Below are 25221 nucleotides of genomic sequence, written 5' to 3'. Positions count from 1 at the left end.
AGATGAGGAAACTATATGGTGGTATGGAAGGCAAAATTATCTCCCTGTCCCCCACAAATATCCATATTTGAATCCCCAAGGCCTGTGAATATGTTACAATAAATGGCAAAAAAGACCTTGTAGATGTGACTTTGACTATAAACCTTGAGATGGAAAGAGTATCCTTTATCGTCCTGGTGGACCCAGTCGTATCACATGAGTCCTTGAAAGTGGAAGAGGAAGGCGGAGGAGTGGATCAGAGATGCCGTGTTGAGAAGGACTTTTCTGACTATCTCTAGCTTTAAAGCTGGAGAAGAGGGCCAGGGCGTGTGGGCGGCCTCTAGAAATTGCAAAAGGCCCTCAGCTGACAGCCAGCAAGAAAATGGGAGCTTTTGGGTCTGGACTGACCAAGAAACAGACTTTCCTCTAGAGCTTCCAGGAAATTATGCAGCCTCATGAATACCTTGATTTTAGCCTCCTGAGATGTGTATTGGACTCCTGACCTCCAGAATTGAAAAATAATAAATTTATTAAGGCACTAAGATTGTGGTTTTTTTATGAGAGCAGCAATAGAAAACAAATGCATGTGGTTCGGTTTCTCTTTTGGAGTGCTGGATTATTGATTCTAAGTAGAGGATAGAACGTTAACTCTGCATGCTGTAACCCCTAGGTCAACCACTAAAAGTATACAGAAAAAGATATAGTCAAAAATCACAATTAATATATTAAAATGGAATACTAAAAAATGTTTAAATAACCCTAAACAATGTACGACAGGAGAAACAGAAGAACAAATAGCAGAGGAAACAAATAGGAAACAATAAAATGCTAGACCTAAATACAAACATATCCATTATTACTTTAAGTGTAAATGGTCTAAACAAACCAAATAAAAGATGGAGATTGTCAGATTGGATTTAAATATCAAGAAGACAAAACGGTTGTAAATGTGTACAAATAGCAAGAGCCCTTCAAAGCACAGAAGCAAAAGCTGACGTAACTAAAAGGAGGAATAGATAAATTCATACTTACAGTTGAAAAAAACCCAACACTCCTCTCTAAGTAACACAAGTAGTAGACAGAAAATCAGCAAGAATGTAAAAGAACTAACCTGTCAACTAACTAGATCTAATAGACATTTATATAACAATCCATTAAATGCACATTGACTAAAATATTTCTAAATGAATTTAGAAATAATCCCTTTGAGCATACTTACAAGTTATAATTGAATAATGTATTTGCGTCCTGCTAATATGAAATACAAGTTTATGTTTAGAATTACATTTTTTAAAGCAACAAAGAATTGTAAAATATTTTATATTTTTAAAGCCAGAATGACCCAATATGAAATAATTGAAATAATAATAATTTTAAAACCAGCTAATACTGTATTAAAAGTTTATTCTGTGTAAATAAGCACCTATTCTGTTCTAAGCACCTATTATTGGACAAATTCATTCAATGTTCACAAGACCCCTATGAGGTAGTTACGGTTAAACTTATGTGTAAAATAGAAATAATAAGGAGACACAGGGCTGTTAGGTAACCTGAGTAAGATAGCAAAATTTGGGATTATGACAGCATTATCAATAATTATAAAAAATAGCTTTTCCTGACCACTTTCTCTGCATCAGACATTCAGACACTTTAACTTACGCTTTATCTCATTTTGTTGGTAAACTAGGTAATATCAACCCCATCGGACAGGTGAGGAAATTGAGGCTTAACGTGAGAGTACATCTAAGTAGAATAACGAAGCAGAATTCCAGCCTGTGGGGTCTGTCTCTAGAACCCAAGGTCTTCATCTCTGCTTTGCCTATGGAAGATCCCAGGTCCATCCTGGGATGCTGGTGGTCACCAGGCATGGACTGTAAAGTCACAGAGTCCTGACCTTCAGGAGGCAGTGACTTCCCATTGACTGAATATCCTGGGCTGCGTACAAGTGCATGGAGTCTTTGATTTTAGAAGATGCTTTTTTTGTTGTGGCTCTTGGCCTTTTTTGCCCTCAATTACTTGTGGCAATGTAAGGACAAGGCCGGCTTAGAGTGACTTGACCACACTGTGCTTTTCCATAGTGGGAAGATTTACTGTGAGGCACTCGACACATAGAGTAAGAGTGGTTTCTTCAAATTTGATTTCAATCTGATTCCTAATGAGTCTACCCTGTTATGTCTTAAATTACCCCCTTTCCTGCATAGCATTTACCGTAATGATTCTTATTTATTTGTGAAACATTCCTGTCTCTCACAGCCAGCTCTTTGTGGGAAAGATTTTCTCTCAATCTTTTATTCTTAAGCTGAAACTCTGAAGGTTGCTTTCCTTAAGATTCCCACGGTACACCTTTTGCCAATTCTTCTGATCTGGTGTATTGGAATAAGGACAGAACTCTCCCTTTGATAAATGCTTTTTTCTCTAGTCACTTTTGTTTTGATGTGAATTTTAAAGATACTGGATGGGATCCTAGTTGATATGAACATGTATTTGTCCTTCGAAATGCACGTTTCACTCTGGAAAGGAAGGTTAAGTTTCAAGCAGGATTGGCAAACTACAGTTTGCTGCCCGTTTTTATATATAAAGTTTTTTGTTTGGAACACAGTCACACTCTTTCATTTAGGTCTTGTCTATGTTCCTTGGTGTCACAACAAAGCTGAGTAGTTTAAACCACCACCTGGCCCTCGAAGCCTACAGTATTTACTAACTGGCCTCGTACAGAAACTGTTTGCCGACTCTGGGTTTAGAGGCAGAGAAAGGCACTCCCTTAAACATCTTGCATTAGAAAATGCTATTGCTTTTCTAATAAGTGTCTTTTGCTCTGCTTTTTCTGGAGAGGAAATAAGAAAAAAGTCTTCCTTTTTTCTCTTTACTTTTTATTATTCTCCCAAAGTTTATACTAACTGACAAATGTTGGATATATTTAAGGTATGTAATGTGGTCAGTTTAATATGCATATATGTCATGAAAGGAGTACCATAATCGAGTTACTTAATATCTCCATCACCTCATATAGTTATATACCCCTTTTATTTGTATATGTGGTGAGAACACCTGAGATCTACTCTCTTAGCAAAGTTCAAGTATACATGGTGACTATAAAAATAAAAAAGACAAAGAGACTCGTGTTGGCAAGGGTGTGGAGAATAGGGAACTCTCACACTCTGTTGGTGGTATAGCTGTTATGGAAATTGGTATAGTTATTATGGAAAACGAATGGAGGTTCCTTAAAAAATTAAAAACCAGAACTAAGCTGGCTATCCCGTTTCTGGGGTATTTATCCAAAGGAAATGAGATCAGTATCTGCAAGAGATACCTGCCTGCCTTGTTCCCGGCAGCATTGTTCACAGTAGAAAAAATAGGAAAAAACCCTCAGTGTCCCCTGAGGGATGAATGGCTGAAGGAAATGTAGTATTTGTGCTTGAACAGTGGGATATTATTTAGCCATGAAAAGAGGGAAATCCTGCCATTTGCAGCAACATGGATGAACCTAGAGGGATGTTAACGCTGAATGAAATAAGCCAGACACAAAAAGCACTCTTCTTATGAAGCATTTTGTGTGTGTGTGTGTGTGTGTGAAACTCATAGTTTCGTTCATTGCTTTAGCTTTTCTGTAACTACTCTGGTTAAAACAAAAAACAAAAACTTGTAATTCATTTCCTTAATAATGCTTTTCCTGATGTTTGTAGACACTCCCAAACAAATGCTTCAATCTTGATCCCTTGTGAGGACTTGTGAGTCCTTCTTCCCACTTTGCTGTGCCCTGACCTGACTCCACTGAGAAGTTTCATGTTCTTTCTCCTTGTCCTCTGTTTCCTAGGGATCACTGAAGTCTCCCGTGGAGACGCGCCCTTTCCCAGAGTGACTTCTTTGCTCTCCAGGCAGCCATGGATCTGGATAAACCATCTGTCTGGGGCTCATTGAAGCAGCGGACCAAGCCTCTGTTTATCAACCTGAGCAAGAGGAAGGTGAAAAAGAACTCAAACAAACCACTGGACTTAAGGGCCAGGCATCACCTGGACCGCCGTGTCAGCCTCTCTGTCCCCGACCTCCTGGAGGCCGAGGCCTTGGCCCCTGAGGGGCTGCCTTACTCCGGGCCCCAGTCATCCTACACCTCGGTGCCCAGCAGCCTGTCCACTGCAGGGATCCTGCCCAAAAGCAGCAGTAGCTCCTTGAAACAGTCTGAGGATGAGTTGGATTGGGGCCAGGAAGAAGCTGGCCACCTCCACGTGGTGGAGATGGACTCGGAGGAGACCTACGCCTCTGCCACTGAGGACAGGAGGGCCTCCAGCAACGGCATCTTTGATCTGCTCCAGAAAACTCCCCTGGGAGAGGACACACCGGGAGAGCCGGAGGTGAGACCAGGGCTGAGCTCTTTCCTGTTTCTTTCTTTTTTTTTTTTTTTCAGCTGCTTCTTTTTAGATGCATTCAATACCCTTGGAATATTTGGTCAGAATTCACTTTTGTGGTTAGCTTGGATGGAGACAATGTCATTTAGAAGAATTTAAATTAAGGTCATATTGATTACACACAATGTTCCCATTAGTTTTGGGGTTGACCTCTATGTATTTTAAAAGTATTACAAATAACCTTCCTAGAACACTTTAAGACATTAAAAGCCCTATTGGATGAGTTGTTTTTTTTTTTTTCCATCTCCTGGCAGAGAAATTAAGAGCATAACTTTTCCTCTAACTTTTTGCTGAAGTGTTTGTCTATTTCTGTCTGTCTCTCTGTCATCACCTGATCCTTCTCACAGACAGAAGTGCATATTCCTAAGGCATGTGTGCATGTGTGTCTCCCTTTGGCTGCTGGAGAGTTGGAACTTCCTCCTGCTTCACAAGTGTGTGCCTGCAGGAGTGACTGCTCCTGTGCCCCTGTGTGCCACTGACCTGCAGGCAGCTTCACGTGCGTTCTCGGAAAATTAAAAAAAAAAAGAAAGCCAAACACTAAAGGAAACAAATTCTTAACGATTCAGGGATTTTGCAAAGCTTCAGTATTTCAGTAAAATAAAACAACCAAATATAAATATAAGAATTCTTATATTTCTAGCGTGAATTTAATTTAAATTCAGTCACCAGATTACCAAACTGATTTGGATGATCAATCATTTTAAAAAAAAATTCTTCCATTAATGATACTGAAGTAGGTTTCAGTGTTGAGGTAATGGCTTAATTTTTCTATATTCCAGGTTAGTGTTACGATTGCCTAGAAAACTGGTTATTCAACTAGGATTTTTGGCTTTACTTTTAGAACCAAAGCTATTAATTATGCAGTGTATCTGGATTTCACTGGGGAATGGAATCTTGGATATTTGAAGGCCATATTCTTTTGGAAGCATTACTGTGTTAAGACACCATTAACCATTAAATGACTTAACTGTTTCATAACCATTAACATTTATGAAACCCTTTTTGTAACAGTTTTATGATTTTTACAGTTATTTGTAAATTTGAAAAATGCATTTCCACTAATCAAAATATAAATTAAGTGAATTATTAAGCGCAGTTCCTAATTCATAGTTCCGTGTGAAGGAGATAACATGTTAAATTATATGCTAACATTAATCTTTATCTTTTTGTGACTTATTAACTGACCAGAAAAAATGGAGTGAGCTTCTTGGTTTTGGCTGGCTAATAAACTGAAATTAGAATAAGTTTTTTTTTTTTTTTTTTAAGTTAGTGCTGCTAAACTGTTTCACTGGCTATAAGCATTTCATGCCTGCTCTAACTCAGGCACCATAAAGGTTCTGATTGGAAATAAGAGATGGATAAGAATGTAACCCTGCCTTCAGGTTACAGTCTGTTGGGACACAGCTTTGCCCAGCATTAAGTGTAGCGTAAGAGGCAAACAGACATCCGGGCTGTCTGTGCAGAACATCCAAGCCTTTTCTCCTGGCAACTCAGTGGGTGGGGAAGATCATACTTGGGGACCAAGGGGCGTGTTATGTGTGAGGCAGTGTTGAATCTGGCACAGAGGATAAGGAGGAATTGACAGGTGAGGAAATATGACAAACACAGGCCTGAAGTGTGGATGGGGCCAGCCAGGGTGGTGAGCATTTTGTTCTGTCTGGCACGGAGGCTCACGGAGTTTCCTGACGTGATGTATGTCTGCGGCGGGTGGGCGGAGGTGGGCTGTGCTGAGTGCTGGTCGGTGACGACGGATGAATGGTTTACAGATGAACTGGGGATAGTGGTTACCTTCTCTTTTCCAGTTTAAATGCATGAATGCCTGGAATACACAGTCCTTTAAGAGTAGCGAAGAGAAGCAAATGATTATGTTCTTTTCCTGCCCTAAAAATAACTGACAGAGACTGGGATGGACTCTTCCTTCCATGGCCACTTAAGTGCCATCTGTCTGCTTGGTGACCTGTTTGCAGAGGGTGGAGAGACCAGGCTGCACTCCTCAGAGCACAAAGATCACTTGTGGTCAAATACACTGTTCCACCCCCCTGTGTTGGGTGGGCTGCTCCCACTGACCAAGGATCTAGTTTGACACTCGGTACAGAGGTCAGCCCCTCCCTTGCTTAAGTTTTCCACCAGGCTGTATTAATTTGGGGGTGGATGTGACTGGGGGAGTCTCATTGCCTTTCCGCAGATCTTGCCCGTGTGAAGGGCATTGATGCGTGTTGTGTCTGAAGTTGACCTTCAAGCCACGGGCCACTGCTCAGTGCAGTGGGGCCATAAGAAATTCAGTTTGGTTGGAGAAGGTGGTGGTATGAGGGCCCTGAGTGGTCCATGAGTTCTGAAGGAGTTCACAAATGTCAGATGAAATAGGAAGAAGCTAAAGTTAAGGAGACACAGAGGGAGAGCAGCTTATTTTTTCTTCTTTTCTTCTCGCCTTGCTGTCTTTTCTTACTTCCTTCTCCTGCCACCATTCCCCGCAGTAGTTATATTACAAAGTAATGTCTCCTGCCTTAGAGAATCAGTTAAGTATTTAGAAAATACAGAGAGTCACCCCAGAGTTGATGATGGAATAGAGATTAGACCCAGCACTGGAAAAAATGACAAACACTATGGGGCAGTCTGTGGTCGGTGCTGGAGAACCAGAAGATGCGGAGAGCGGTCCCTCCAAGTGTGTGGTCGGAAAGGCTTGAAGAGGATGCGTCGTGAGGTTAAGCCTCAGATAGGTGGAGGGTAAATCGCAGTGGTTAAAGTTCCTGTCCCCGAGGCTAGAAAAATAGAACATTCTTCGTTCACAAGTGCCCAGCAAAGACGCACAGCTCTGGGTATGGTTGTGTTTACCGATGTTACTAATTTTGTTGTTACCGTTTCAGCATGAAATCGAGGCCGAGGAAGTTTTATGACTTGCCTGATGTAATCCAGCTAGCAAGTATTGGAGCCAGGATCTAAATACAGGACTGTTTGAATCCAAAGTCTGTGCACAAAACTCTGGGTACAACAGGGGTTTAGAAACGCATATCTACAATTTGGGAGAACTCAAGAGCAGGTGATCTAGAGAAAAGTTAATCATCAGAGAAAGACATCTGTTTTTCTGTGTCCACTGTGCCCTTTTAAATGCAGGGATAGTTATAGTGGCTTTAATGGGCTTATCATCATGGTTTATAGCTAAGAATCCTGAGTGGAAGGACTGCCACCCTCCCCACCCCCAGCCGTGTAACCCCACAGTGGGGAGCATCCTTCCCTAACGTGTTATCCAGCAGCTGGAGTTTTGAACAGCTGGCTTGGGTGCAAGCTGATGTGGATGAGGAGAGTGGTTTAGAGAAGTACCCTCTGGGGCATTTCCAGGAACTCTAGTGACCACAGAGAAACAAAATGACAGACCACAGAGGAGAGGAAACAAGCTACAACTTGCAGATGAAACAAGTACACCACTTTCTCCACACTTAAATTACCTGGTCTTCACTATTTTTGTTTTATCTAAAAAATCGTTACTCAACATAAATCGTGTCAGCGAGACGGGCCTGTAAGCCGTGTCCTGGGGTCCTTCGTGGGAATTGGCCCCTTTCTCCTTTTTTCCTCCCTCCTTCCCCATCCGTTGAGTACCTACCATGTGCTGGTCCTGCTCTAAGGCACTAGGAACCCAGCAGCCAACAAAACAAACAAAAATCTGTTTCCTTAAGAGATCCTATTCTAAATGGTGGGAGACCCAGGGAGATTCAGAAAGCGATAGATTTAATGGAGCAAAATAAAAGCAGAGAAGGCACTGAGGAGCGCCGTGGCGCAGGTGTTACTGTTGTGAACACAGCGATCAGGAACTGTCTCTTCTGAGATGATAGCATTTACTTAAAGACCTAATGAGGGGTGAGGCAGCAGGTTGTGTGTGTGTCTGTAGAAACGGCATCTCTGGAGGAGAGGGCAGCCAGGACGCAGGTTCCAGGGGCGGGGGCGGGGGGGAGTGTGCCTGGCGTGTTTCAGGAAGAGTTGAGAAAGTGACGTGACTGGTGAGGGTGCGGGAGGTGTTGCAGTCCCTTCTGAGGCCGTACCCCGCAGGCGTTCCCACCCTGCTGGGAACTCTGCTGCCGGAACGACCACCCCGGGCCCTGGATGAGCAGATGCAGAGGAGCCCTGCGGGCTCGGGGCCGGGTTGCTCACAGCCAGGGCAGGATAGATGGATTCATAGCATGTGCGTGGCGCTTGTTCAACCTGCTGTGGACACTGGGAACAGCCGTCAGCAGGTTCGCCTCGGATGGGCAACTTGCAGGGTGTGGCACTGGTTGATAAACTGTGCGGAGAGGGGCGGATGGCAGTGTCCCGAGAGGTACCTTGATTGTGGATCTGTCACCGGAACGGTGTCTGAGGGGAAAGGATGGTCAGGATTAAGGAAGGGACTTGAGTTGCTGACCATTTTCTTTTGAGTTGTTTTTTCCAGTCTTCCCAAACGCATCTCCTGTTCTCATAGTGATGAAAATAATAGAATAGCGACCCCGACCTACTGATTGGTAAGAACTCTGCTCAGTGCGATACAAATAAACATTATCTTGTTGGACCACATCTGTTGGGCTCCCTCCTTGAGCAAAGAATCTCGTACAGTGTCTGGCCCAGAGAAGCTACTCAGTAGTTACCTGTAAATCAATGATTTTTTTCCTTCCCTACCAACCTAAAGGGAATATCTTTTTGCCCCTGTTAGGGATGTTTGCAGGTTACGGACTTTAAGTAAATTTTTCAAGGACACAGAGCTAGGAAGTAGCAGAAGTGGGATTCAGGTCCAGGATTTTGTGCCTCCAGAGTGTTGTCTCCCACCGTGCAGAGCTGCCTGTCGGTGTGAGGCAAGGTGTCCTGGGTTCGGGTACTCCTGGTTCTGGGCGCAGTTGTGGTGCAGTCAAGAGTGGACGCCCGCGGTGCCGGGGGAAGCGCTTCTCTTTGACAGCTGTTCAGTCTTTTACGCTCTGGCTCTCTATCTGTAAACGGGTAAATTGTAAATTACGAATAACAGCCCATGGACTTATAAGAAGTTAGTAGGAGTGCGTAGTTGGGAATTACAAAGTGCTAAGCTGGGCAAAGCGAAAGGGGCCACCATAATTCTTTTAAACTATCTCCTGCTAACAGTCATGAAAAGAAATTATGGAAGGTCAGTGGGCAAATCTTATTGAGCATGGTAAGAAAAGTTTATCACACCAGGGTTGGCACACGTTTTCTGTAACAGGCCAGGTAATCGATAAGTCCAGCTGTTTGAGCCACAAGATGCTCTCTGTTGCAACTATTCAGCCCTGGTGGTGTAGCATGAAATTAGCCTTAGAAAATATATAAATACAGACATAGGCAATATAGAAATGAATCGGCGGGGCTGTGTTTCAAAGCTTAAAACTTTCTCTGTAAAAATAAGTGGTAGGGTTTAGTCTGCTGGTCTGTATAGTGAATGTGTTGCGTACACACACACACACACACCTGACTTAGTATTTTGTGCATTAGGTGGTATTCTAGAGTAGTCGCTGTAAGAGAACGATCTTGGGGGTGGAGGAAAAATAAACGTGTATGTACCTTGCTCAGTAACCTAAAAAATTGTGTAAGAGTTGCACACGAGCAGACTCAGCCGTTTGGTAGACCCAGTTGTTCTGAACTGGCATTCTGATTTTGACCGCTAATTGCCTCGCGGGTTGTTTTGGTTTTGTCACTCCATCCAGGCATTGCTTCACAGTCTGTCTTGCCATCTGATCCCCTTGGCTCCTTCTGCTGCTTTCTTTGCCCCGTCGGTATCTGTGTCCATGGCTGCTCCCATCCTGAGTGTTTGTATGCTTAATAGCAGATGTGGGTTAAGTAATTAAGTAAAGATACATTGTGTATATCATTTGGTAAACTTAAAACACTTGAATATTTTCCGAAGACCATCTAAACGATCTTCTCAGCCAGCTTTGTACTCAGCTTCCCTGGATGTGGGTTTATGACTTCTTCCACTAAAAGTTTAAATAGCCAGTGATTGTTTACATCATTTATTATTTGACTTCCTGTGTGTTCTTCATGGTAAGATCCTTCAGACAGCCACGTGGGAGGTGTTATTTGTACAAGGTCACATTTAGTGTACACGAAAGAAAATGTTGTTTTTTCATATCAGTGTCCTGCTCTTAAGACCTTTGGTGGTGAGAAGAGGAGATTTTCCTTTTTGAAAAGTAATCGACCCATCCGTTCAGAATAATCTCCCCGTTTTACTAAATTTGTAACCTTGCAGATTGGGGAGCCTCATCTAAAGAGAATTCAAAGTATGTATTACCTTTCCATAAATTTCACCTTAGCAAGATACAATGGAAATATCAATGCAAATTTGCTCTCATTAAAAAAAAAACTCACCACTTTTGTGTGCATGCACATGCACACACAACACACAAACTCGAGTTATCTGAAAGATAATAGTGAGAGTTGTGTGAGAGAAGACAGCCTCATGCCAAGATGTTAACGCTGAGTTTCTGAATGTTTGTACATGACTAGAGAGTTATGTCATGTTAAGACGTTGATTTTGCAACATTGATGATATTCAAAATTATTTATCTTTTTGTGAGTGTGTCCTTGGAAACATTTGTTTAAAATGCTTAAGACCAGTGCTTAATGGATAAACAGACTATGTTGCACTCAATGGTGCAATACTATTCAGCAATTAAGGAAAGAACTGTTTATCCAGATGTTAACCTGAATTGATTTCAGAGGCAATGTGCTGAGCGAATGATGTCAGACAGTGTCAGAAGTCTGTATGCTGTCTGATTCCATTTATACTACATTCTGGGAAAAAAATGAAACTGTAGGAGGGGAACAGATCAGTGGCAGCCCTGAGTTAGGGATGGGGGACCCGTTTGACCACAGTGGGATGACACGCAGGGCCTTTTAGGGGTTGATAGCAGTGTTCTGTGTCCTGATGGTGGTGGGGGTTACTCAAATATCTGCAGAGGTTAAAATATCAAAGTATTTTGTGCACGTGTGAAAAAGCCAGTTTTACTGTGTGTTAACTTTTGAAAAATAAAATTGAGAAAGGAAAATGAGAGTGCTGGATTCTCCTTGTCGAGAACAACAACAAAATACTCTAATGATAACGGATACCAGGGATCCCCGATGAGAAGAATATTAATTGTGCATTTTAAAATGAAAACCTCTTTGCTGTGGTTTACTTGGTTTACAAAGAAGGTGTAAATAGTGCAGCTGGCCCTCGGTGAACCATCCTGTGGGCCCTATGCAGAGTGCAGGGGAAGATTCCAAGCGATGCGTCCCCCGCGGCTGTAACCCTGTCCTCCTGTGCTTCCGTTGCCTTTCTGCTCTTCTTTACTGTGATCGCTTCCCTTCCTTCGTGTGCACATACAGTGTGTGACAGTTACGGTGGCTGTGGGAGCCATTACTTTAAGTTCTGTGACTTTTCTGTGAGTAAAACCAGCGATAATGTTGAATTAATGTCATTCTTCACATTTAATTTCCACGTCGCGGTGAGTGGAAGACTTAACTGTGTATTTGAATAAAATCCCCGTGTCCATTTCTGACAGCGTGTAAATGATGGTGGTGGTGGTGTGGCGTCATCTTGTCACTTGATCAGTGTTCTCATTGAGAGCAGGGAGGCTAATTTCGGAGAGTGTATATGGTCTGCTGGTCTGAGGGGTGTGGCTCCGTAAGCACGTTCACTCTTGTGTTTGACAGTCGAGGATACTGGATCATTATGTTCCTCAGCTAATAACCAACACTTCATAAATTCTGACCCCAGCACTGAGTTTTGTGCAGTTGGTTCCATGAAGCACTGATTCATTTAATAAAACTGGAGACACTAACGGGGGTGTTCAGGTTATAGAAGATCAGACAGCAGATGGTACTCGTTGGTTCTGCACCTGAGAGCCTGGTGGGGCTGTTCTTGGTTTTATAAATCAGGCAGAAGAAGAATTGCTAAGCTTCCAGAAAACAGTCGTGTAGCATGTAATAGTGTAAAAGGCATTGGGAGGAATTGCTGGAAATTGCGAGAGCCGCGTAATGTTTGAGCATCAGCATAATGTGGACTTCAGGGGGTCCTGTCCACTCTCCTGGGTGTCTTTTTACACATAACAAAGTTAGGAGGTACCAGCCAGGAACCAGACAGGGAGGGGACCAGCAGAGTCCCGGCTGCCTCCTTCCTTGTTGGCTTATCAGGTCGAGCCCATGTTGAGAGTGAGGGCTCTTTGCCCAGCTGAGCAGTGATGGTTCTTCCAGAGCCAGGGGGCTCCGGTGACTGAAGTGCTGGGGTCCTTAGACAAAGGACCCTTGGTCCTGCGTGAATTAACCTGAATTGAATGGAATGTATTCACAATCCAGAGACATTGGACCTGGAACTGGGAGAAAGAGGCAGATGTGATGGGAGATGTATGGATGCAAAGAACTATATTCAGGGTTTCTATTCTCCCTGGTGGTGGCGTGCAGGTCCCCACACTGACTTGTGATCAGGGCTCATTGCCTCCAAGCAGCGTTTCTTGATGTCGCTGTGTGCAGAAGGGGTGGACCTGAGAGCTCCTACTTGTCGGAAGCCCTTCCTCAGCCCTCTTGGGGCCTAAAGAAATGTTCTCCATCTCTGGAGACCCAGGTTCTCTTGCTGCCTGAGCTCCACTTGAGAGAGTGAGTCAGTGTCTTGGAAGGCAGCGTGCCTTCCATCCAGGTGGAGTCTCTGAGTTTGCCACGACCTCCCTGATTGTTGCTGTGGGTGGGAGGGACCAAGGGCCACAGTGCTTCTCGTCCCCACCTTCGCCCCCCTCCGCCACAACTTCAGGGTCAGTTAAACAGCCTCTGCAGGCCTGCCACCTGTGTCTGCATTTACCCATAGCTTCAGAGTTACTCAGCCTTGTTTGGAGGAAGAAATCTCATGTTTTCCCACAGGAAATCAGCCCCGGCTAATGTGTCCAACAAACAGAAACACACCCCAGATGCTGGGAGACCATTTGCTGGTTTCCCGTCCTCTGTGCCCTTCCATGCTGGCAGCCATCCTCACCACAGAATCTTCAGAAAATCCCAGAGCTCCTCTGGACCTCGCATTCGTGCATATAAAACCTGATACGATGCAGATGTCTGTGTCCCAAACCCTGCCCCCTTCATTGCCCCATGGACTCATTTCCTGGGTGCCCGAGGCATGTTTAAAGTAGGAGCTGTAGACAACGCCCATCTGAGATCATTTGCTGAACGTTTGCATTTCTCCTTTTTGGTTGGTTCTTGTACAGTTGCTAGACTCATGAGGTTGTGGTTGGAGGAAGGTCTTTCTTATCACATTTGAAACATTTCCTACTTGACTGATAAGCTCGGGTCTCTGATACCTGATCTGCCCTTTTCTATCTGATGGCTGGGGTCCAGGCAGGCCCCCGACGGAGGGACCTGGCAGGATGGCCCTGCTACTCCCATGTCCTCTGCTGGGACAAAGCTGCTGGCATGCTAATGACTTGGATGAACTAGAGATGCCTCAGTGGCCCAGCAGGATCAGGCACGCCTTATCCACACTCTGATCTGTGACTAAGATGGTAGAGGCTGCAGCCAAATGGACTCCAGTGAGTCAACCTTCTGCCAAGACTTGCCACACACACCGGAAGGCAATCGGCTTGTGTGAAACTGAGCATGCAAATGGCAGATTCAAAGGGGGAGGAGACCCGATAAGGGCTATCTTTGCAGGTCGATATTCTTTTGCTTTCTTTACAGCAATTATTATTATTATTATTATTATTTTTTCTTATTTACAGATGCTCTGTGGAAGTGGTGATCTGAATGCTTCTCTGACATCCGAACAGTTTGAAGAGCAATCTGTGAGTGACATTCCTGAAAAACAAACACTAAACTGTAAATATTTCTTAGCAAATGTTTGAATCTGTGTCTCTTTGCCTGCTTTCTTTCTAAAGGGTGCCGAATTGTATCCACCTGCAAAGACAGACTTTGCAAATTGTAGCTGGAAAAGATTAATTCAGTGTCCATTGATTAGTCAGAGTGGAATAGATTCTTCTAAAAATACAAAGCAGCCATGAAATCGAGTGAGTGTGCAGGAGACAAAGCCATTTGGAAGTGCTTTGAAACAGGGGCTGAGAAACTTTCAAAAGAAGGCCGTCCAGAATGACTCAGCCTCGAGATCGATTGATTGAATGTCAAATAAAGGGACAATAAAATCATTTCATTTGTACTTCGTCTTTCAAAAGACGAAATTTTGCACTCTTCAAAACGTTCATTGGATTCGTTTAATAAATATTTGAAAATAGACTTGAATTTGGTATCATGGCCTGTGGGAGTTGATGTGTTCCTGAAGAGGGAAGTGAACTTGGGGGAAGGTAAGGGTGAAGTGTAGGAGATGCCTCCGTGGGGCACAGGGAATAAAAGAAAAACATGCAACAGGCAGGGGAGCACTAAACAGAGAGGAAGTGTGTCCCGCGTGGACACAGGGGAGGCTCCCTGTCGTATGGACGTGGTTCCGTAGGCAGTGGGCTGAGTCAGTCATGAAGTGCAGCGTTGCTATGACACGTGGAGGGGGGGGCGGTGCACCGGAATTGATGGAGGTGGGCGGGGCTCTGGGGGAAGAAGTGGGAGTCCTCATCCATACGAGCTCGGAGGTGTGGACACCTGTTCATGGGAGCTTGAACACAGCCGTTCTTCCGCGTGCCCCGCCGGAAGTTATGACATAAAGGGTCCTGCGGGACGTGGGCTTTAAGGGGATTTCACGTGTTGGCGTGCACCTTATCTGACTCTTCTTGGAAAGTTAATACTGCAAAGATATTATCATGAATTCTGATAGACTCCTGCTGGGGAGGAAGATCAGGACGTGTTAACAGAACAGTGTGACCACGTCCTCCACGTGGGTGGGAGTGGGGATGGCCCCTGAAGATGGGCCATGACAGGGGTCGCCCTTTTCCCTCCGACGTTCTGTTTCTTGGGCCCCAGACAACTGACCTGAACTGACCTCTCCATTTGTGCAGACTCTCAGGGAAGCCGGCGATGGCTTGAGCAGCCTGCCCAGCACCTTCGCCTACCTCCTCACCATCCACCTGAAGGAGGGCCGGAACCTGGTGATCCGGGATCGCTGCGGTAAGGCCGGGCTCCGCCGCGCTGGGGGTGGCCTGCACGCCTCCTCCTCTCAGCCCTCGTCTCCAACTTGTTAGTCAGCCTTTTCCACCTCAGCCTGGGTGGTGAGAGACTGGAACACGAATCTAAGCTTCTCCAGGTAGCAAGGTGAATGATGTAAACACGGGGCATCTTACCGTTCTCTTCTCCTGTTCCATTGACCATAATGATCAAATATGACTAATCAGAGTTGTGCTAGAATGAGATAAGATCGCCGTAAAGTACTTGATGGCTGGCATGTAACAGCTGCGAAAGAAAACACTTCCTTGATCCTGGTTTAATTATCCGTGAGAAATCTGTGAATACATCCTTATTCTGAGTTATCAGACATACACTTGGATGGAGGTGCCCTTTGAACCACCCTCCTTCCTGCCCTGAAATCCCACTGGGCTGCTCCCCTCCCTCAGGGTAACATCTGTTATCTGCATGTGATGGATCTGTTCACCTTTGCTACCTGTTTCTGTGCATTTATACCTACACACATTTCTTAATTAAAATGATATTTTAATACCGTATTCTGCAATGTTAACTGAATATTCCATATTATTCTGTAGTAAGTTTTTTTTAACTTCACCACATGAATGAAAGATTTTCCTTGGGTTTCCATGTTACTATATCTCCTTTCTTTTAAATATTACGTGATATCCCATAGTACGATGTATTATTTATCTGCTTCTCTGCTGGTGATAGCGGGTTTTTCTTACTTTCTCAGCTGTATAAATGATGCTGTAATGAACATCCTGTGTGGTTCTGTGCACAGATAAGGACATACCTTAGATAAAAATAGCCTGTGTGTAAGAGGAGACAGTGAAGCGAGACCGCCTGGGCTCAAATCTCGTTTTCTCTGTGTATCTTTACTTGATTTAAAAAATATTCCTTGGGCTCTGTGACAGGTTTCTCATCTGTAAAGCAAGGGCCATCATATTAACCTACCTTGCAGGCTCCTAGGAGGATTGACCGTAGTGCCTTATATAAAGAGTTTGGAAACTATGAGTTGGGTTTCTAGCACTTAATAATACTTCAGTTTAAAAAACAAAAGTGTTCAAAAGGTTTGCGATTATAGGGTTTGTGATTGAGGATCGGAAACGTTGTCACTTGGCCTGTCCAGAAATAAGGGGGCAACCTTTCCGAAACAGAGCTCCCCACCCTGGGTGGTGATGCTGCCGGCCGGGTGCTGGACGACGGCCTTCCCTGATATAAAGAGCACTGTGAACATTTTATCCAAATCTCTCGCTTCTCTGGCTCAGATACAGGGCTGGTTTGTGAAGCAGACTGTCAAGGTGGGATTTGCAGATTTTCTGGGGCTTTTGATGAAGCCTTTTACACTGGAAAGCTGCCAATTGCTCTTTGTGGAGAATCAGGCAGGACCCACGGCTTCTGAACAAGGCGCAGGTTTAGAGCTGGTGTCAGGAATGTAGTGTTAGGTAGTTGTCACCCAGAGCATCCTAGAATTCTTAGCTGTCAACTTTTCTATCCCTTGTACAGAATATGTAGATGGGTGTGTGTGTGTGTGTGTGTGTGTACGTACATTGAGTAAACCCAGCAAAACCCGCAGGTCAATGAAAAGAGCTGGAGTCCCCGAGTGACTAAGCAGTAGGTTAGTTCGCCATCATGAACATGCCCCTGTGTCCGTGAGTCAATATGGATATAAGAGCAGCGTCACGGGCACAGGGGCGGGGCACAGGGGCGGAGTCATGGGCACAGGGGCGGTGTCATGGGAGGCTGAGGGCTTTGATGAGGTCGCTCTGGAAGTGTGGCCACATGGGGCAGATTGCCCCTTTATCGGTAGGTCATCTTCCCGTTCTTCCAGGATGTCTCTTCGACTCTGCCGTACGTGGCCCTTCAGCTTTGACTCAGCGCAGGCCTGGCGAGCCCCCTGCTAATTAAGCAGCCTCGTTTTGAGGGGACGGGGAGGCGGCAGGACAATTTGGGTTGCTACGACGCTCTTGCTAGGACTGAGCCTTACCCAAATGCTGTAAAATACCCAGGCATGGCCTTCCGCTCACCTTCCTGAGCCACCTCGGGCAGATAGACCGCAGCCCTCCCTCCTGTCCCTGCTCTGTCCCGGGCACCGGCCTATCGCCTGCCTGCCGGTCCCCTCTCCCCTCCGCCTCGTCATCTCATTTCCCTTTGCTCTTTCTACTCCTCTCCCTCATCCTAACTTCTTCCTTTTACTCCTTTATATTCTCCATTTCCTCCCCGCTCTTTTCTCTGGGAGTCTCTACAGGCTGTATTTTTTTTTTAAATGTTTATTTATTATTGTATTGTTTCTTTTATTTTTGCAGCGGGAGGGGGGAGGTAATTAGGCTTATTTATTTTTATAGGAAGTACTGGGGATTGGACCAGGACCTCATGCACGCTAAGAACGCGCTCTACCACTTGAGCTATACCCTCCCTCCTCGCTGTATCGTTTTTGGCCAAATTAGACACACGGCTGTTTTATGTTCTCCGTCCAAGCCGTTGTCCGGTAGCTCGTGGGGGTCTGTAATTTTGAGATGGGTAAAGCAGAAGGAATGTGATACTGACCCATTCATTTTAAGTCCAACTGCTTCACAGTTTGGTTCGTGCGTGGAGGGAGTTGCACACTGGCTCAGTTTCCCAGAGAAAGGAACGCGGCTAAGAACATAACTTTGGTGTCCTGGGACTGGAGGTGCTAATGCCAGCAGCCCTGCTTTCTAGGCCTGGCATGAGCACCATTTGACATGGGCAGGCCTCTTGTCCTGGGAAAAATGCCCCACTCCAAGCAGAGCATTGGATGAAACCCTGGAGCATTAATTCCTGGAGAACAACAGCTCTTGCATTAAACCCTGTGTTTTTCCTCCACGTGAAGGCAGTTACAGTGTCCTGCTGTGAGATAGAGTACTAGGCTGCCGATGCCCTCTGGTGGCCACATGGCAGTATTGCAAAAGGGAAAGAAAATTCACTGCGGGAGTTCACTGTGACAGCCGCAGTGCGGACAAGTCACTTGAGCTGTGGGCCTGAGGGTGGAGAGTTCATGGTCCTCCTCTTGGTGTGAGTTTTAGACGATGAAAATTCACGACCCATTCATCCAGCAAACTGGATTGTCTAATCCCAGCCCCGGTAGACAGCTGTCCTGTGCTTTTCAAGCAGGGACAGCTTCATTTGCAGATTACAAGAAGAATGCATTGAAACAGTCATTTTCCTGTATGAAAGGAATAGTTTAGACAAAAATTGTAAAGACCTCCTACTAATGTGAAAAGTGGGCCAGGCTATTGCAATAGTGGTTTAATAAACCACTAACCAGCTACCGAAATGTTCCAATGTCCAGCACCTCTGATTGTGGTCTTGTTTGCCTCCTACTGTTTAGCAGGCTACTTTTGTAGACGGTACCATTTGAATACATTTCTTCTTTAACAGGGAAAGGGTACTCTTGTGTTAGACCTGGAGAGACACGTCCCCCTCATTGTAGCTGCGACTGGGGGACAGGTAGGGTGTTTCCGGCACTCCATGTGAGGTCCTGAGGAATAGCTGTGTGGTTATGGGGTGTTATGCGTGGGGTGCAGCGTTGGGGGGGGGGTTCATCCCTCTGCTTCTGGGCAGCTCTGGGGGCCTGGGCCAGCCCTGTCTCTTCTGTTTACCTGCTGTGGCCAGTAAAAATGACTTATGTGTGTGTGCCGGGAGTTGCAGTGTTGAGGGGCACTGGGTAAGAGTCATGGGCTCTGCGTGAAGATATCCAGTCCAGTACTCAGCACCCTAGGCTCTTGGCCAGCTGGACTCCAGCTTTTTTTTTTTTTTTTTTTTTTGAGAAAATTGTTTTAAGTAACCATTGTTAACTCAGCAGCCATTTTCAAAAGAAAAGAACAAACATGCCCAAAACGGGGATTCCTATCAACCTTAGTAAGAACATCAAAATACTGAGGCAGGATGGTGTATATAGTGGGACAGCTATTTAAGGCACGCATGAGCCCTCACCAGTGATGTGATAAAAAGGAATCATCTTGTCATAAAGAAATTCCATCATCAAAAAAAAAAAAATAAAAGAGTCCTGGGCTCTGGGCACAGGCAATCTGAGCTTGAGTGGCAGCTCAGACACGGCATAGCGTGACTGGGGATTCACCTGGTGTGTGTGTGCTGGAGGGGATGTGTGTGTGGTCAGGGCCACAGAGCGACAGACACCCAGCGTCAGCTGTGGCGGTTACTGCGTCTGCTCCCAGTTATTCTCATGTGGGTTTTATTTCTGTTGTTCCCTCTGGGAAGGGGAACGGCTCACGGCGTTTCCGCCAGTTTTATCATGGCCCTGCTTCGCAGTCTTCTGGTAATTCGTTCCACCTTTTGCATCTCTTTTGCTTTTCTCTTCTTGAGGTGGATTTTGTTACCCACCCTGCTTCCCTGCAACTGCCCCCTCCCAATGGGGCAAAAGGAACAGTTCATTTTGTTTTCTGGGACCAGTTTCTTCTTTCTTATCAGTGTGACAGCAGAAAGGAGAGACTCGTTGTTAAAGGTGCATTATTTAAAGAAGAACTCCATTGTGGATTGATGGTTTTGTTTTTCTCATCTTAAATTTGACTCAAAAAAACGCCCCTGCAAATTTCATAGCGACCGGCCTGGGAAAACTCAGTGTGAATGAAGTTGTCCAGGTAGGTCATTGCTCACTGGGATATTTTTACTGAACCTACTGCACTGATCTGATTTTTTAAAAAATACTGTGTTCTAAAGTGAAATAGGATCTGACTTCAGATTACTTGATTATTTATTTTCCCCTCACAGATATCTTCCTATGTTATAAAAGTTTTATTTTGAGAAGGAATTAAAAACTTCAGGGGACATCATTCTTCGCTTAATCAGTGTTCCAGGTTAGGTGATTAGCCCAGATTTTTATCAGTAGTAATAATGCTGCAGTAAACGTTCTTGTGCCTACATCGGTGTCTCAGGCTCGGTTTCTTTGCAGGTCATTTGTTGCCGTGGATTGGATGTTCCCTGTCACATGATCTGAGCATCTCAAGAATCTCCGTACAGAACTGCCCGCTCACTCTGGAGAAAAACCTCTTTATTTTGCTCACCCCAGTGTGTGGCCCGCTGTTTCTCACCTGCACTGTGTATCGGTTTCCGTTGTTAATTTTGATAGAGGAGAAGTATCATCTTGTTTTTGTTTTAATGTTTGCTCACGACTTTGGACCCTGAGACATGCTTGTTTGGTTAGAAGATCTTTTCTTCTCTTTTAAGCACATCCATCGCTGTTGCTCATGCTTCCGGTTCCGGGCTGTGTTCACGTGGACTTGGCTACTTTGTCATTTGCATTTAAATTTTGTTCATAGAGTTCTTGTTGCAAAGATCTTTTCAGGTCCTACAGTTTTATCCTGGAGAGTTTCCCCTTTTGTTTTTGTACCTCGAAAGGTCTTTTTCTCTCTTGAGAGAATACATATTAGCCTATATTTATCTTCTTTTCTGTCTGGTTTTACTTTTTTTCACTTATCTCTTTGATCAGTCTCTTTATTTTGATTTCTGGCCCCAAGGAGGCACTTAGTTTTACTTACTTAATTAAACCAGGACTAACTTTTCCTTTCCCTAATGATTTGACGTCCACTTTTTAATTGCGTTTTAAAAATGCAATATCTGTTAGGGTCTGTTTCTTGGATTTCTCTTTGATTCTTATGGATGTGTCATTTTGTTGTGGTGCCAGCACCGTGTCACTTTCACTGTACCCAAAGGTCACTGTCAGTACTTTTTATTTTGCAAAAACTGGGGCTTTGCTTCGCGTTGGAGTACCTTCTCTGAACACCAGATGGCGCGAGATCACTGGTGTGCTTGTGTGGGAGCAACGAAAACACATCGGGTCAGCGTGTTCAGGAAGATGCTTGCTCTAAGAGCAAACATACAACTTTAAAGATGAAGGAGGGGAGGGGATAGCTCAAGCGGCAGAGTGCATGCTTAGCATGCACAAGGTCCTGGGTTCAATCCCCAGTACCTCCTCTAAAAACAAAAAGATAAAATAAATAAATAAAAACTTTAAAGATTCGAGCACCCACCCTGACACTCAGATAGCAGTTGGTTTTCCTCCACTCAGTGGGTTTACGTGGCCTGATGAGGTCCCGCAGCGAGAATGGGGCGCTGAGTTTGGAAACTTGTTGGCCAGCCATCTTTCCCTCTGGAGATTTCTGGGCTGGGTTTTGTTTTGAGACTCTGCATCCTCGTAGGTTGATTATAAGGTCTTGATGCTCGCCTGCTCTGGAGAGTGGGTTACTTTTTCTTTTCAGTGGAATCTGTGAAGTGTTCTGGAGCAAAACTGGCCTGCAGCCTGTGTCCGCTGCCTGTAGCCAGTCTCCTCCCACCCACCTGAAGATCTCTGACTTGGACTTAGCTCGCCTTCCGTGTGGTTGGATGGGGTTTCTCTCGCAAGATGGTTTGTTTCATCAGTTCATTTCCATATTTATCTAATACGTGTATCGCAGCAGGCTGTGTTTCGAATTATTTTCTTTCTTAAAATTTTTTTATTGAAGTGTAGTTGATTTACAATGTTAGTTTCAGGTGTACAGCAAAGGGATTCAGTTATACACATACATACGTATTTTTTTTCTTTTCAGATTCTTTTCCATCATATATATTGCAAGAAATCGAATATAGTTCCCTGTGCTCTACAGTAGGTCCTTGTTGTTTATGTATTTTGTGTATAGTACTGTGTGCCTGTTCACCCCCAACCCCTGGTTTATCCCTTGAGGAATTGTTTTTGCTTCCGTGTTTGTTTGAGATGCTGAGAGGGTGTGTTCTGCTGGAGGGCGCGTGCACAGTTTACACTGAGGATGTAGCACGCGGAGGGTGCATCTGTGTGTTTCCACGTGTCTATGACTTGACTTGTGGCTTAATTTGGATGAGAGCCACAGCAGTGGGCAGCCAGTTCTGTCATGCCATCGTGCCTCGGAGCTTGTCCGGGCCGGATTTGAGGTGGGCAGCCTGGCCCGTGGTGCCGAGGGCTCTTACTCCAGGGACCGTCAGATGTACCAGATCCCCTCCAGTCCCAGCAACCCGGAACCACCGCAGGTTGCTGAATTCTGGAGTGTGGATCTGAACATCCCCGTGGGGGCTTGTCTGTGCCTCACACAGTCTGGGGCCTCAGCTGGGAGGACTTGAGACTTGAGGAGGGGACTTGATCATCTGAAGACTTAGAGGTGCGTTTGGGCCCGGGTCGGGTCCCTGGGATGGGATGGTTGGAAGAGGAGGGCTGTTCCGCTGGAAGCCTCGCCACGCAGCCCGGCTTCCTTGGAGCCTGGGGGTTGTCACACTTCTCCTGTCTCAGCGCAGGGCCCCAGACAGAAATGCCCAGCGCCCCGGGCAGGAGCTGCAACATCCCTTACAGTGCAGCCTTGAAAGGACCATGGTGGCATTTTCACCACACTGCGTTGGTTAAAGCAGCCGCCCAGGTTCTGGGGGATGGGACAGGCACCCCACTTCTTTTTTTTTTTTTTTTTTGATGAGGGGAGATAATTAGGTTTTTTATTTATTTATTCTTAGAGGAGGTACTGAGGATTGAACCCAAGACCTCATGCATGCTAAGCATGCACTCTGCCACTTGAGCTGTACCCTGCCCCCTCCCTGTATTGTTTTTGACCAAACCTTTCCTCTTTTCTGTGTGGTCATGCCTGCCTCTTTTAGCTGGGTTCCTCCTTTTTTGGTATTCCAGGCAGCCTCTAAGCAGAAGGTTAGACCCCTGTGTGCCTCCAACCCCTAGATCAAGAATAGGGGTGCGGATGTCTCTTAGTGACCACTCACCAGAAGCCAGTTTGTTCAATAATCTGTTCACCAGGGGGCCCATTTACTGAACCTACCGAGCCTATCCATACCTTGACAGTGTTTCCCATTCATCTCTTTATAAAATTGCGTATGGAGTTGTTAGGTGAGGACTTTTAAAAAACAGCTTTTGAAGGTCTCTGGGTCATCTTAGTTAACGGGTTATGAAGACAAAGCAAACACAGCATCTTAAATAATATTTAATTTATCTCAGGCCAAAAAAAAAAAAAGGTAGAAGAGGATGGATGTGGCGTGGCCTAAGCTGTGGAGCCCAGGAAGGGGATGTCTAAGGACAGAAAAAGAGAGGATGTTAGAGGAACAGAGGTGGGGAGGAACAGAGGTGGGGAGGGGCAGAGAGTAGGGAAGATGGGGAAAACTTGGGGTGGGGGGGGTGGGGTGGGTGGGGCTGAGGGAGGTGTAGGGAGGGCCGGGGCAGAATCTGAAGGCCCCAGGAAGACCTCACTGCCCACAGCTCTCTGAATTCCCATTATTTCTTCCATACAAACTATAAATAGTCAAAATAAACAGTTTTGCTTAAGCTTCATAAATAGTTGAACTAAGCAAGTTTTGGTAAAATTGGTCATTTCAGATCCTTGATCTCACTGTGAATTGGCCATTGGAAATTCTTTCAGAAAATGGATTTCCCTAAGTTTGGTAAATTACATTACAGGGGCCCCCCCGATGGTCAGGCGCTGTCCAAGCTGCCGTTGGGGCGTTCCATATGGTGGGCTCCCCCAGAGGAGGGAAGTCAATGGCACGAGGAGGGAAGTCAATGGCACGGGGAGGAAAGTTCAGGAAGAGTTCAGCCCAGAGGTGCTAAGTGGCAAAACGTGGATAGCGAGGCCCTTAGGTGGTCTGGGAGGAAACTACTCTTCTGAGGTTGGTAGCAAAAAAACAGCTTCTAGAAGCTTGCAGCCACCATCTGCAGAGGGAGGGGAATGTGGGTGGTCCCTGCATCTGATTTTAGTGGAGAAGCCTGGCTTGGAATTCTGCTAGACTGGAGTCTACTGCTCCCAGTAAGGTAGACTTTGCTCTCCAAGGGAAATCTGTTTCCTCTGTCCCATGTGATGCCCTCTGAAATTCCCCAGGCCTGTTATGGGTCAGCTAAGAGAGCTGCACTTGGCCGGGACTTGATCTGGAGTCTCAGCTCTGTTGCTGGAGCTTTTCTTCTGGAAATCAGGCCTGGTCCTTACTTAAGCCAGCCTTGGAGAAAGTCCTAACTGATGGGGCTCCTGTAAAAACAACTCAGGTTTCACTCTTTTTCTGGCAAAAAGAAAAATTCTGCATTGAAAAGTGTCTAGATGTATGTGTATAATTAGAATGAATAGCCACTTGTTACTCTAAAGCCAGAGGGTAGGAAAAAAGTTAAATTTATACTTTCCCTATGTTTCCAGATACTGTTTATGCAGGAAAAATTCATCTACATGTATCTCAGCGTCCCTGTAGGTCTTGGTAAATAATTGACTTGAAACTGGACTTGTAAACAGATCTCCTGACAAAAATGATGAGAGATTACAGTATGTGGACTTGGTTGTAAAAATGTGGAGATCATTTCCTTTCATGAACAAACAACAACTCTGAGAAATGTATTTAATTAGGAGCCTTTTCTAGCTTAAGACAACCTTTCTTTTGGAGACCGTAGGGCTAAAGTTTTTGACTGGGCGATTGAGCTTGACTGATGGCAAGTAAGTAGGTTTTGTCTGCAAATACAGTGTTTACATTCAATGCAGTGGGTTTTTAGTTCAAATTAGGAAGGCTAGTAAGTTTTCATGTATATGACACATGAACACAAAAATACATATGTAAATGACCATCAAACTGGTTTGTAGAACTATGGGCACAGAAGGAGATTGATATGTTACTGACCGAAGAAAGCAGGTAAAAAAAAATACAGTAAGAGGCTGGTTTCTTTTAGTAAAAATTGTGTGTGTCTAAAGTCTAGGTCCATATCAACATTTTAAGCTTTTATAATTGGTAGTGATACTCTTTTTTTTTTTTTTTAAGTGCATCTTGACTTTCTGCCTTTTCT

General features: G+C 44.9%; 1 protein-coding gene across 3 annotated transcripts in view; it reads left to right on the top strand.

Annotated features, from left to right (window-relative positions):
• Nucleotides 1-25221, top strand: part of MCTP2 (multiple C2 and transmembrane domain containing 2) — a 195426-nt gene that overhangs the window by 40202 nt on the left and 130003 nt on the right. For all 3 annotated transcript variants that reach the window (XM_074354330.1, XM_074354328.1, XM_074354329.1), the window contains exons 2-4: nucleotides 3794-4328; nucleotides 14087-14149; nucleotides 15305-15413. In XM_074354330.1, coding sequence (XP_074210431.1) covers nucleotides 3861-4328; nucleotides 14087-14149; nucleotides 15305-15413 — 640 coding nt within the window. In that variant the 5' untranslated portion in view covers nucleotides 3794-3860. The remainder of the gene's footprint in view (nucleotides 1-3793; nucleotides 4329-14086; nucleotides 14150-15304; nucleotides 15414-25221) is intronic.

This window comes from Camelus bactrianus, chromosome 27, assembly GCF_048773025.1.
Source record: "Camelus bactrianus isolate YW-2024 breed Bactrian camel chromosome 27, ASM4877302v1, whole genome shotgun sequence".
Lineage (NCBI taxonomy): Eukaryota > Metazoa > Chordata > Mammalia > Artiodactyla > Camelidae > Camelus > Camelus bactrianus.
The sequence above is the reverse complement of the archived record's forward strand: the minus strand, read 5'-3'. Positions and strand labels throughout refer to the sequence as shown.